Genomic DNA, 11,901 nt, shown 5'->3' on the forward strand with positions numbered 1-11,901 from the left:
TTGATGCGCTTTGTGGTCTATTAGGCCAACTGTATTGTCAACTCTTCAGGGATAAGCTCTGTGTCTCGTTCTGTCTTGGTAGCTCCTCCCTGGGGGCACCCTCAGCCCCCATGTGCCCCGGCACCACCCTCTGGGCCCTGTGTAGAGCTTCCCACACAGGGCATGCTTAGTACACACAGGTTGAAATGAAAATCAGATTCTCAGTCCCTCTTGCGGGATATCATTTTTCTGCCCAGGTTATAATTATGGGCGCCCTTTTATTTTCCTATTAGGCCAGCGGTTGGCAAACTTTTTCTGTAAGGGCCACATAGGAAACGCTGTGGGCTTTGTGGCCTATAGGGTCTATGTGGCAAGTACTCAGATCTGCTGTTAACAGCACCAAGGTAACCACAGATGGTGCGCAAACAAGCAGGGGGCCCTGGCCTCCAGGACATTTACAAAAACAGGCAGTTGGCCCTTAGTATGCTGATCCCGGAACCAGATTATCAGCTTCTGAAGAGGCAGCTCTCGGTCTTATCTGCTTTGGGTATAGCAAAGGGCCATGTGGGGGGCGGGGGGGAGGGCATGAATGCTTGTATGGGGTAATTAAGTGAAACAAAAGGCTGAAACTTGAACAGCACATTTGCAGACATAACCAGCAACGCCACTCCCAGGCGCACACCCAACAGAAATGCCTGCGTGTGGTCACCCAGGGCCACCCATCCTGGCCACAGCAGCACCATTTGTAGTGGCCCCAAACTGGGAACTACCCAGTTTGGCAAGAGAATGGCTGGAAAAAAACATGGTACTGTATTCACACAGTAGAATGCAAGGAGCACCGGGTGTTCTATGCAACTGATGAATCCCTGAACTCTACCTCTCTGAAACTAATACTACATGTAAGTTAATTCCCTTTATTCATTTATTCATTTATTTATTTATTTTTAAAAGATTTTTATCTATTTGTCAGAGAGAGAGGAGCGAGAACACACAAGCAGGGGGAGCGGCACACAAGAGGGAGAAGCAGGCTCCCCACTGAGCAGGGAGCCCCATGCAGGGGCTCGATCCCAGGACCCTGGGATCATGACCCGAGCTGAAGGCAGATGCTTCACTGACTGAGCCACCCAGGTGTCCCTCCAAATAAAATAAAGAATGCAATGCAGCAATGAAAATAAATGTGCCATATGTAAAAATACAGCTAAAACTCACAAACATGATGTCGAATTGAGACAGACACCCCAATGATTGCACTCGATTCTATTCATATAAAATTTAAAGACAGGTGAAGCAAATCTATGTTGTTAGAAGAGTGGTTACCTTTGTGTGGGGGTGGTGACTAGGAGGGGGTGTGAGGGTGGCTTTCTGGGGCGCTGGTTATGTTCTGTTTTTCCGTCAGGGTGCTGGTTCCCAGGGTGTGTTCAGTTTGTGAGAATATCACTAAGCCGTATACTTATGACCTGCATACCTTTCCACGTGAATGTTTCATTCAATCAGGCATTTGATAAAAAAAAAAAAAAAAAAAGAGGCAGTTTGTCCAAACAGTATCTGACCAGAGTCAGCCACTCTAATTCTCTGGCTGATGCTCCCCAACGGCGGCTTCCTTCTGACCCGGGACCTGGGCTCTTGGGTTCCTCTAAACGGGAGCGTAGAAGCCTGGCGCCTTCTTTTACCTCCGGCGGTCAGGGTGCAAGAGCAGAAGCTGGAGCGGTGCGGGGGCCAGTGGAGCGCTCTAAGCGTGGGCCAGGGGCCTTACCCGCTCCCCCCGCCCCCAGCCCCCAGCCTTCCAGCAGCCTTGTCTGCAGCGGGCATGTGACGGGCATCCCTGGGCTTCCTTGTCTCCTTCACAGAACATTGTAGCGGTGGGAGCCGGGTTCTGCGACGGCCTCCACAGCGGGGACAACACCAAAGCTGCTGTCATCCGCCTGGGGCTCATGGAAATGATCGCCTTCGCCAAGATCTTCTGCAAGGGCCAGGTGTCCACGGCCACCTTCCTGGAGAGCTGCGGCGTGGCAGACCTCATCACCACCTGCTACGGAGGCCGGAACCGTAGGGTGGCCGAGGCGTTTGCCAGAACCGGGAAGGTAGCCCCTGGCCTGTACTAACGGCCCCCACCCCAGCCCCGCGCGCCCGCCCGCGCCCCCGCCCGCCCGTCCTCATTGACAGCCCTGGGTTGGGGTGAGCACTTGCTGGGCGTATCCCACTGACACCCGTCTGTTTTCGCTTAGGAGTACCCATGCCCAAGCGCTTTAGCCTGTAGGTCTCTCTTTCCGTGGTTTACAGCTGAGGATGGCAGCCCCCCTCCGCCACTCTCCTCTCCAAATAAGTGATTCTCTGGTCTTGTCTTTTCCCAAAGATTGATTTGAGAGAGAGCACATGCGCTCGCGCGCACACTCGCGCCCAGTGCAGGAGGGGGAGGAGCAGAGGGAGAGAGAAGGTCAAGCAGACTCTGCTCTCAGCACGGAGCCCAACCTGGGGCTCCATCTCACGAGCCTGAGATTCCCACGACCTGAGCCGAAACCAAGAGTCAGTCACTTAACTCCCTGTGCCAGCCAGGCGTCCCCACTCTCTAGTCTTTACAATAGTGTTTTCATCCTTGTTTTTAAGACCATCGAAGAATTGGAGAAGGAGATGCTGAATGGACAGAAGCTCCAAGGACCTCAGACGTCCGCTGAAGTGTACCGGATCCTGAAACAGAAGGGGCTGGTCGACAAGTAAGTCCCCCACACTGTCCCTGCGACCAGAGGGCCACCCCCTGCTTCCCTCATGACCACCAGCCCAGTCAGTGCACATGGGCAGAGGTGTGTGCAGAACTCCACTGAAATAGTTCCGCCCTCATGTGATGTGAACATTTGTGGCAGGAAACCTCTTCCTGCCCTGAAAATGAGTGTTGACACAAAACCAAGCTCAGCTTCAGGGGGAAGAACTCAATTCTCCTTTTTTTTTTTTTTTTTTTTTTTGAGAGAGAAAGAGAGCAAGCAGGGAGGTGTGTGGGGGGGAGTAGGCAGGCAGGGCAGAGAGAGAGAGAGAATCTTAAGCGGGCTCCATGCCCAGTGCAGAGCCTGACACAGGGCTCAGTCCCACGACCCTGAGATCATGACCTGAGCCGAAACCAAGAGTCGGATGCTTAACCAACTGAGCCTCCCAGGGGCCCCAAGAACTCAATTCTCTAAAGCATGTTACAAAACATGAAGTTTGAGGTCCTGGTTTATCCTGTAGGGTGTCTGGTAAGAGCTACATGTCATAAGTTTTGAATTAAAAAAAAGATTACCTTGTTATTTGTTATAAAAAGATACAGTCTTGTTAATAAAAGGTCAGACAGTTTGGAAAGGAAGAAGGTACAAGTTACCCCGGAATTCTACCACTAGCAATGACCTGCTTTAAGGTTTGCTGAGCAGCTTTACAGTCTCTGTGTCCTGTGGATGGACAGGTGCCTCTAGCCTCCACTGCCCTTCTGGGATGGTCAGCTGCTAAAGGTGGGCTTGGGACAGCCTGATTTGCCACCTGATCGAGGGAATAAACCCCATAGCACCACAAAGCTGCCAACCTCTCTGCGGTTGCCCGGTGGCCATTTCGCTCATTTGCTGAGCCTTCTTCTATAACCATGAGGCCAATGACACCATCTAATAACTGCGTACACAGCATATTCTGTGTATCCTTCACTCTTCGGGAGGGAGGGGGGAGGTTTGCTTGCCTGGAAGAGGAGGGGGCCGGGCAGCTGTGGGGACACTGCCAGGTGTGGCCAGTCCGGAGCACACACTTCTCCCTGAGCTGGTGATGGTTATAGACGTGTTTGATGGTTCTCTGGTGTGTCTCCTTCCTCCTCTTCGGCTCAATCCAGATGTCTGCTGGTCCCGACCACCCACCTTTACCTCCCCTACACCCAGCTCTCCTCCTCTCTGGACCAGTACACACTGATCAGCCATAGAGTTCCCTATGGAAAGTTGAAAAGGAGGGAGGACAGGACATTAGTCTTCCTTCTTTAATTTGCATTTTATTTTTCTGAAATGGCTTTCAGAACCAGCCAGGCAGAGATGGAAGTCATAAACAGGCCTCCAGAGGAGAATTACCTTTAAATCGTGGCTAAAAGGAAAACACCTCCAGTGGGCATGGTTTTCCTTACATACTTAAGGGCAAACAGCGATGTGTTTGTGTGTGGTGGGGCTACTTTAAGGACCATTATCAGGAGTTTTTTAAAGTCTTAAGAAAATACTTGTGTTTGTGGATGCTGATGATCTCCTAATCACGGTTTTAAAGTGCCATCTGTCCGCTACCATGGGGCGTATTTGACAGGATCCTATGAATGGATGAGTCTGTGTTCATCGTGGAACTTGGGGAGGCTACGGATTGGAACTGGCGTTCTGGGATCAGTACCTGCGCCCTTTTTTAAAAAAAGCAAGTGTAATCAAGCCGGTGAAACTTGGCTCTGAGCAGATTCCCCCTCCTCCATCATGTCCTGTTTTCCTTCTCCTGATTAGAAACGGAACAGGCTGCGCCTGTGCTTAATGAGGCCACTGCCAGGTTGGAGGGGATACCACGCTTCCATTCTCCCTTGATTTTTTTTCCCTTTGTCATCCCAGCCATCGCTACTCTACTCGGGTCTTCCTCTCTTTCCTTCTTCCCCCCTTCTCTTCTCTATGGTTCTAGAAAGAGCGGTGAGTGGGAGGGCAGCATTTCCAGCCACTGGTGGCTTACTAGCCGCGTGGTCTTGGGCAGGTCATATTTTTATCTGTGCCCCAGTTTTCTCTACCCACCAAATCAAACTGGTGCACCTGATGATTGTCATGGTGCCTTCTACCTCGAGTATTCTAATTCGCAAGCCTCCTGCTCATCCAGAATGAGTCCTTAGGTTGGCATTTGGGGCAGCGCCACTCAGTTCTGTACCCACGGAACTTTCTAACACCATGTCCTGTGACGCCGTACAACCCCGTCTTCAGTTGAAGCAGACCTCCCTTTGCCCCGAGACCCCTTTCTCAGAGACTTCTGTGCGCCTCTGTCCTCCTGCTGTTTGGCCTGCCTGGACAGCCCTCCTTGATGTGTGTGTCAGCCCCGACCACCCTTGAGGCGGCCCGGGTCTGTCCTCAGAGCAGCCTTCATCCACCTCCTCCAGATGCAAACAACTTTCCCCGCTTTGAACATGCTATTTACACCAGCGATTGGCAAACTTTTTCTGTAAAGAACCACATAATAAATATTTAGTCTTTGCAGCCCACATATAGCTCTCTGTTGTGTATATATATTTTTTCCTTTTATGGCCCTTGAAACATGTGAGAATCGTCCTTAGCTTGCAGATAGTACAAAACAGACCCCAGGTCAGGTTTGCTTCTCAGGCTGTGGCTTGCTGACCCCAGGTTTAGACAGTCCCGCTGCTCATGTGCTGTGGACGTCTTACATAAACACACAGTTTTACTTTCATTCTTCTAGATTTTTTGAGGGGGTGGCCAACATGCTCCTGGTTTAAAAAAAAAAAAAAAATTCGAATCCTAGAAAAAGGCACCCAGTGAAAAGTGATCCCCACCTTCAACACAGGAAGCTTTCTGAGTTTTTAGTATATCCTTCCATTTACAGAATGGATGCTGCGCTCCACGTTCTGCCCTGCTTTTCTTCACTTGAGGATGATTTGAAGATCGTGCCACATTGGCACCAATAGGGCCTTATTGATAATACTCCACATCCTGCGCATGGTTGAAGATTGACACATCTTAAGTCCTCAGTGTCCATTAGTGGGATGGCTGATTGATTTGGCTTATGCCAGTATTTTTCAATGAAATAATTGTCTTTTGTCCTCCTTTCATCTCTAACCTCATTTAGAGAGCTCCCCAAACTGATCTAATTGGCCTTATAGCATCTTATGTTATATAAAATAAAATTTAGATGGGCAGTCTAGCCTAGTGGTTGAATCTTGGCTCCAGAGTCAGAAACTATGCCTCAGTTTCCTTATCTATGGAATGGGGATAATGTTATTACCCACCTCATAGGGTGGTTGTGAGGATTAAACAAGTTAATTGTCCGTAAACAATTCCCTCCCCCTCCCCACCCATACTCCAAATCTCTTGTTAGCATCCCACCTACACAATTTGGAAGTGCTGATTGTGAAAGTCGGGAGCGCTTCTGGCTGCAAGAGCAATGCCCAGTTTAAAATGCCTCAAACAATAGGGTTATTTTCCTCATGGAACAGGGATTCTGGAGGTGGACATTATTACTGTTGGCATAGTGCCTCTAGCTTAGAATCTCAGTGATCCTGTTGGTCTTCCCTCAAAACCTCAAGATGGCTGCAGCAGCTCCATGCATCACATACACAGCTGCACTTACTGACATGGAGCAGGTGCAATCTGGGGGAGCAGAGTTTTCCTCCAGTGCCTCTCAAGGAGAAAGTGTCTTCCCCAGAAGCCCTCAGCAGAATTGTCGTGTCTTGCTCTCTAGAATTTGCTTCCTTGGCTAATTCTAGGAGAAAGTAAGGCTGGGAAACTGAGCATTAGGCTATTTGCAACGTTGGTAAAGAGTGAAGGGATTTGGGAATGGCTTTGGGTGGCCGTTCATCACCTGCCACCCTGCTTTGGGGACACACAAGTTGTTCTTATCATGGGATCAGGACATCTAAGCCGTGGAAAGACGAAGGGGCTAAAATCTGCAGGCTCTAACTCCCATTCCCAGTAGTTCAATTTCAACAAATTTTCGCTGAGCACCTTCCCTCATCTATGCACTATGCCAGGCCCCAAAGATGCAGAGGTGAATAAAACATCTGGGGCCTTGTCCTACAAGAGCTTGCTAGGACCTAGTGGCCATCTTGTGGCGGTGTGTATAAACTGTCACTGCACACCCACCATGTGCCAAATGTTACACTCTGCAGGTTACATGTAAGTCACTTCATACAATAGGCCTTAACACAACAGGTCCTGGCCCATTTTACAGAGTGGTTATGAAACGCCCAGAGTGGATAGATTGCAGGGTCAGATTTGACTGCCTCCCTGACTCCAAAAAAATAAAACATTCTGTACCTTAAAAAACCCACTGTGATAAGACATATGACCTATCAGGGCTGTTTGCCATTCTTAAATTAAGTTGTCATTATAGGATTCCAACTAGATAATTTTTAAAATGGCCTTTAAGACTTTATTGATCCTATCAAGCTTACTTTGGGCTGTGTGTGTGTGTGTGTGTGTGTGTGTGTGTGTGTGTGTGTGTGTTTTCAGAAGCCCAACTGAAATTAACTGTTATTTCCTTAGTAATACCTACTATTTAAAATACTTGCTGAGCCAGCTGGACCCTGGGATAATGCTGTCCTTTCTCACGGTGGATTATTAGCTCACACCTTTGTACCCTCAGCCATTTCAAACTTTCACTTATATCTGTGTTCACATCTTGGAAAAAAAGGCAAAATAAGCCCAGCTTCCCACTTGAGATCTGCTTTGCTAATTGTGGGTGCCCACGTTGATTCTTGCAGGAATGTTCCAGACCCAAACTATTTATGGTGATGTGTGGGCCGCCTCATCTTTATCCTTGGATGATCCCTTTTGGAGGAGAGAGAGCAATACCTCCTTGCAATTTAAAATTTATTCTCCAGTCTTTTAAATTATTGACAGAAACTTGGACTCATTCCAGACTTGCCCAAGAGCCTGAGCTACAGCTCTTCATGTAAATAACCACAGACGGCCCTGCAAGGATTACCACGGGACTTGTTGGTAGACCATGCACCACAAACAAGTAGGCAGAGGATGGTCTAGGTCATACCAGCATCTTACAGCCACAGTGCAGTGGCTCTCTGCCCACCAAATAATAGAGGAATATAGAAGGCAGTCCCTTTGTTGTTGTCCAAAGTAGCACACCCATCTGCAATCTGTTAGGCAGGAGAGGAAGACTCATTTGTTCTGTGAGGTAAACCAGATGGCTCAACTTGTCTTTTTCCACATTTCCTCCCAACCAGGTTCCCGTTGTTTACGGCAGTGTATCAGATCTGCTATGAAGGCAAACCCGTTCAAGAGATGTTGTCTTGTCTCCAGAGCCACCCAGAGCACGTATAAAGTGGATGGTGCAGCATGTCGGGGAACGTGCTGCCTTTCTGATCAGTCTTTTTCGTTCAAATGGAAACTGGGACTGGGCAACACTATGTTCGCTTGACCATAATCCTGTCATGGGTGCGGATGCATTTTTACCAGTTCATTTCTGAATTGCGAGACACAATTCACTGGCTAAGATGTGGTGGGCAACAAATAGACACGTGTGAATGTGTGAGTCTGTTCATTTCTCATGCTGTGGATGTTTCTATGAACCAAAATTAAAGGTCCTTTTTAAAAATTACTTTGAAATTTTCCCACGGTGGTAGCTTAGAAGATGGGAATGATCTCAGCTAAATTTTTTACATCGAATCTATATGCATTTGAGTGAAGGGATTTTTTTTTTTTTCCCCTCATTCTCTTGATGTTAAAACTGAACCAGCATTAACATGGTAGAACGGACGAGTGAGTGTGTTCAAAGATCAACATACTGTAACTTAAACTCTATCTCAAAGCCAGCATAATTAACTACTTTGATTGTGGGTTGATCTTTTTTTTAACAATTAGAGATTTTTAATTAGGTGATCCACTTATGTATCTTCCTCTTTGCAGTTTTCTGCATTTTTAGCCTCTTTTCTCTTCATTAGCTGCCAGAGTGTGCTTTCATAAAGGTTCAGCAGTGGTGGAAGACAGAAAATGCATCTGGGATTTTCCTGCTGTGACTGACATGTTCTACTGATTAATGACACTTGTATGATGCTTCTTGTTGGGTAGTCCTTTTGTGCAAACATTTCCTCTAAGTCTCACAGATCCACTGAGATGGGACTCCTATTACTCCTCTTTTGAGTTGCAGTCACAGTGCCTGGTCACCTGGCGAATAGGGGCAGAGCTGGGAGTCAAGTCCAGTCTTCCTCCACCCCACCAAGTGCCCAGACCTCAGGCATCACTGGGCTGATCCAGTGATAGTTGGTTGTGACAGATGCCATGCACAGCCTTTCCTGAAACTCTAACAGGGCTTCCTGCAGCTGAGATTTGTGTGGGTCCTGTCTAGGTGGATGCCACTCAGAATGCAGTCCTCACTCCAGCAGCTCCACTTAGAGTCTCTCAGAAATGCAGGCTTCCAGGTCCCACCCCAGACCTCTGAAGTGGGGTAAGGTATCTCTATACTTTAATATGCCTTCCATGTGTTTCTGATGCTCACTACAATTTGAGAACCACTACTTTAGAAATTCTACTCAGATTGGCATTTCTCAAACCATGTTTCATAGGACAGGAGTGTCCTGGGATCCCATGGTTGTTTGGGGAGTTCTCTGGCAAGGTCAAGTGCATTTGGGAGAAGCTGCCTCTGCGCACCTCTCTTGAAGGCAAAGAATGTATGTTAGTATGTCAGTAGAACTTACCTAACCCAGCAAGTTCCAAACAGCTTAGACTATGAAGATTTTTTTGGCAGAGGATCTTGCCGAATTTTCAAGGGATCACTGTTCTAGGCTACGGTGACCTGAGGACAGCTCAAGTATACCCTTTACTCCCTGCCGGAGTTAGGATGAATAACTACCTACCTGTGGTATTGTTAGCTCTGAACTTTTACAGTTCAGGCCTGCAATGAATCTTCGATGAAGCTTTAAGGTGACACTGTCAAGTACAACCAAGTAGATGTCAACCTCGCTGAAACGCACAGTATGTCGAATAAGTGCTTTTAATTCTAGAATTAGAATGGGGATTACTGTATCTTCTTAAATGAGATTGGTTTCAGGATAGCATTATAGCACTTGGTAAGTGTTAAAGGAAGGTCTGAATGTCACTTATATATTCATGGATTTTCAGTCACTTTGTGAGATTTTTGACTTTTGTTTGTTTTTTAATTTTCCAGTTTGGGACTTTTTTTCCTTCTATATCTGAAACGATTGTAGAATAGATTTGGGGGGGGGGATTTTTAAAAACTCAATCCAAAACATTCTGGAGGGGGTGCATTTTAAATCCTCGTACACAGAAGTCTATGAAAGCACACAAAATCTACAAGTTTCATTGATTTTTCGTGCCACTGTTAAGTTAATCAATTTTTGCTTGTCTCATGATTAATCTTTTTAAAAATTTGTATATAGATAACAAAGTGTTACTTTTTAAGATAATAAAGGGCTGTAAGCTAATTGTGGTGTCTATTAAGTAGGATAATTAGATGTGAGGAATTAGGATTTTGTTTTATGTATATTCTCATCTGCATTCAGCTTCCTACTCTGGGTTTTGTACTTGTTTTTTCTTTATGAGTGTTCTCTTGCCAATCTGAAGTCCACTAACTGTACCTCTTGAACAGAACTTCTGATATCCTGCACATTAATGGAAAAAGGCAAATTTTGTAAGTTTGTGTCTGCTGACTGTAGATGTTTATTACTCTACAAGTTATCTATTTTTGTAACCACCTGTGGTCCATCGTTTAATTCTCATTCCTTACTAATTATGGTAATAGGGAGGGAGACATCTAGAGGAAAAGCTTAATTTGTACTAGTTCAGCCAATATGTGAATGTAAAAACTTCACTGTTGCCTTGCTATAATCTAGCCTACTATAATGTGGAACAAATACCTGTCTTGAAATCCATCCTAGCGGGTGGAGTCGAGCTAAACTCCTTCTGGTTTTTCATTTAACTCTTAACTAAAACCTGGCCCCATGGCATCGGCCCACGGAGTGATGAGGTGCCCGTGTACGAAGGGATCTTTCATTTTTCCACCACTTATAATCTAAGAGCCTTTTACTTAACATGTATACTGTATCTGTTTACAGACTATAGGTGGATATAATTTAAAAGCTTGGTTTAATAAACATTTAATGCCCCAAACCTGTGCTACTGGCCTTTTTTCAATAATCAGCTTAGTTAAGAGTTTTATTTATCGAGGTCAGCTCTTTTTTCCCTGAATTGTGTTGCATTAACAATAATAGAAAGGTAATTTTTAAAAGAAGAGTTTCCTCTCTAATCCCACTCCTCAGACACATCTATTTCCATTTGCGTTCCTTCCCATGGCTTGGTGATATTTTTACATAATCATAATTGTAGGATGGAGGCCTTCCACTTCCAGCCACACAGTGCAGTAATAAATTTTAATTAATTAATTTTTAAAGGTTTTATTTATTTCCCGGAGAGAGACTGAGAGAGAGCACAAGCAGGGGGAGCAGCAGGTGGGAGGGGGAGGAGCAGACTCCCCACTGAGCAGGGAGCCTGATGCAGGGCTCCATCCCCCAGGACCCTGGGATCATGACCTGAGCCGAAGGCAGACGCTTAACTGACTGAGCCACCCAGGCGCCCCTGGAGTAATGAGTTTGAAATCCACACCACCACCACCTCAAATACCTAGAAAAGCTAGGAAGATAAAACCAGAGTCCCTTTTATATGTGGGGCTGATCTCACAAGAATGTGAGGGAAATCCCAGAGGCTGAAATAATTAGGGACTGACAGCCAGAGCAGTAAAGCCATGGGGTGGCTCTATTGCTTCCAAGAGAGGGAGTGGAAGTACTCTCCATTGTCTGAGGGTTTGGGTTGTAAAGCTTAACACTAGAACTAGAGCCTTCCAAGGGCTACACTGTCGGGAAGAAATGGGCTAAGAAAACCCATGGATAGGCACAACCAAGGAAGGGGTTCCAGGTGGAGATAAAGGTCTCTGCTGAAAACTTGTAATCATGAGTCCAACACCACAAACAGGTTTTGGGTTTGAATTTTGATATCCAGATCACAAGCAAAAAGTGGGGAAAAAAAAAAAAAGGGAACATAGGCTAGTAATGCCAGTAAAGAAGAGGCAGAAGCAAACACAAAATCACTGCAGAAATCCACTCTGGATCCAAGCTGCACAGTCCTCCCATAAACAAGGTCCCACTGAACATGCCCTTTAAAAACTAGAAAATAATTACAGAATAACAAGGGTTGGCCAGGGTGCTGAGAAAAA

At 46.4% G+C, this 11,901-nt stretch overlaps 1 protein-coding gene across 2 annotated transcripts in view; it reads left to right on the top strand.

Annotated features, from left to right (window-relative positions):
* Positions 1-10,802, top strand: part of GPD1L (glycerol-3-phosphate dehydrogenase 1 like) — a 57,708-nt gene extending 46,906 nt beyond the window's left edge. For both annotated transcript variants that reach the window (XM_028107080.2, XM_028107081.2), the window contains exons 6-8: positions 1,827-2,060; positions 2,584-2,690; positions 7,901-10,802. In XM_028107080.2, coding sequence (XP_027962881.1) covers positions 1,827-2,060; positions 2,584-2,690; positions 7,901-7,997 — 438 coding nt within the window. In that variant the 3' untranslated portion in view covers positions 7,998-10,802. The remainder of the gene's footprint in view (positions 1-1,826; positions 2,061-2,583; positions 2,691-7,900) is intronic.
* The last annotated feature ends 1,099 nt before the right edge of the window (positions 10,803-11,901 follow it).

The sequence above is a fragment of the Eumetopias jubatus genome, unplaced genomic scaffold, assembly GCF_037043125.1.
Source record: "Eumetopias jubatus isolate StellerSeaLion01/CBP00866 unplaced genomic scaffold, mEumJub1_p1.0 scaffold_1, whole genome shotgun sequence".
NCBI classification, from domain to species: Eukaryota; Metazoa; Chordata; class Mammalia; order Carnivora; family Otariidae; genus Eumetopias; species Eumetopias jubatus.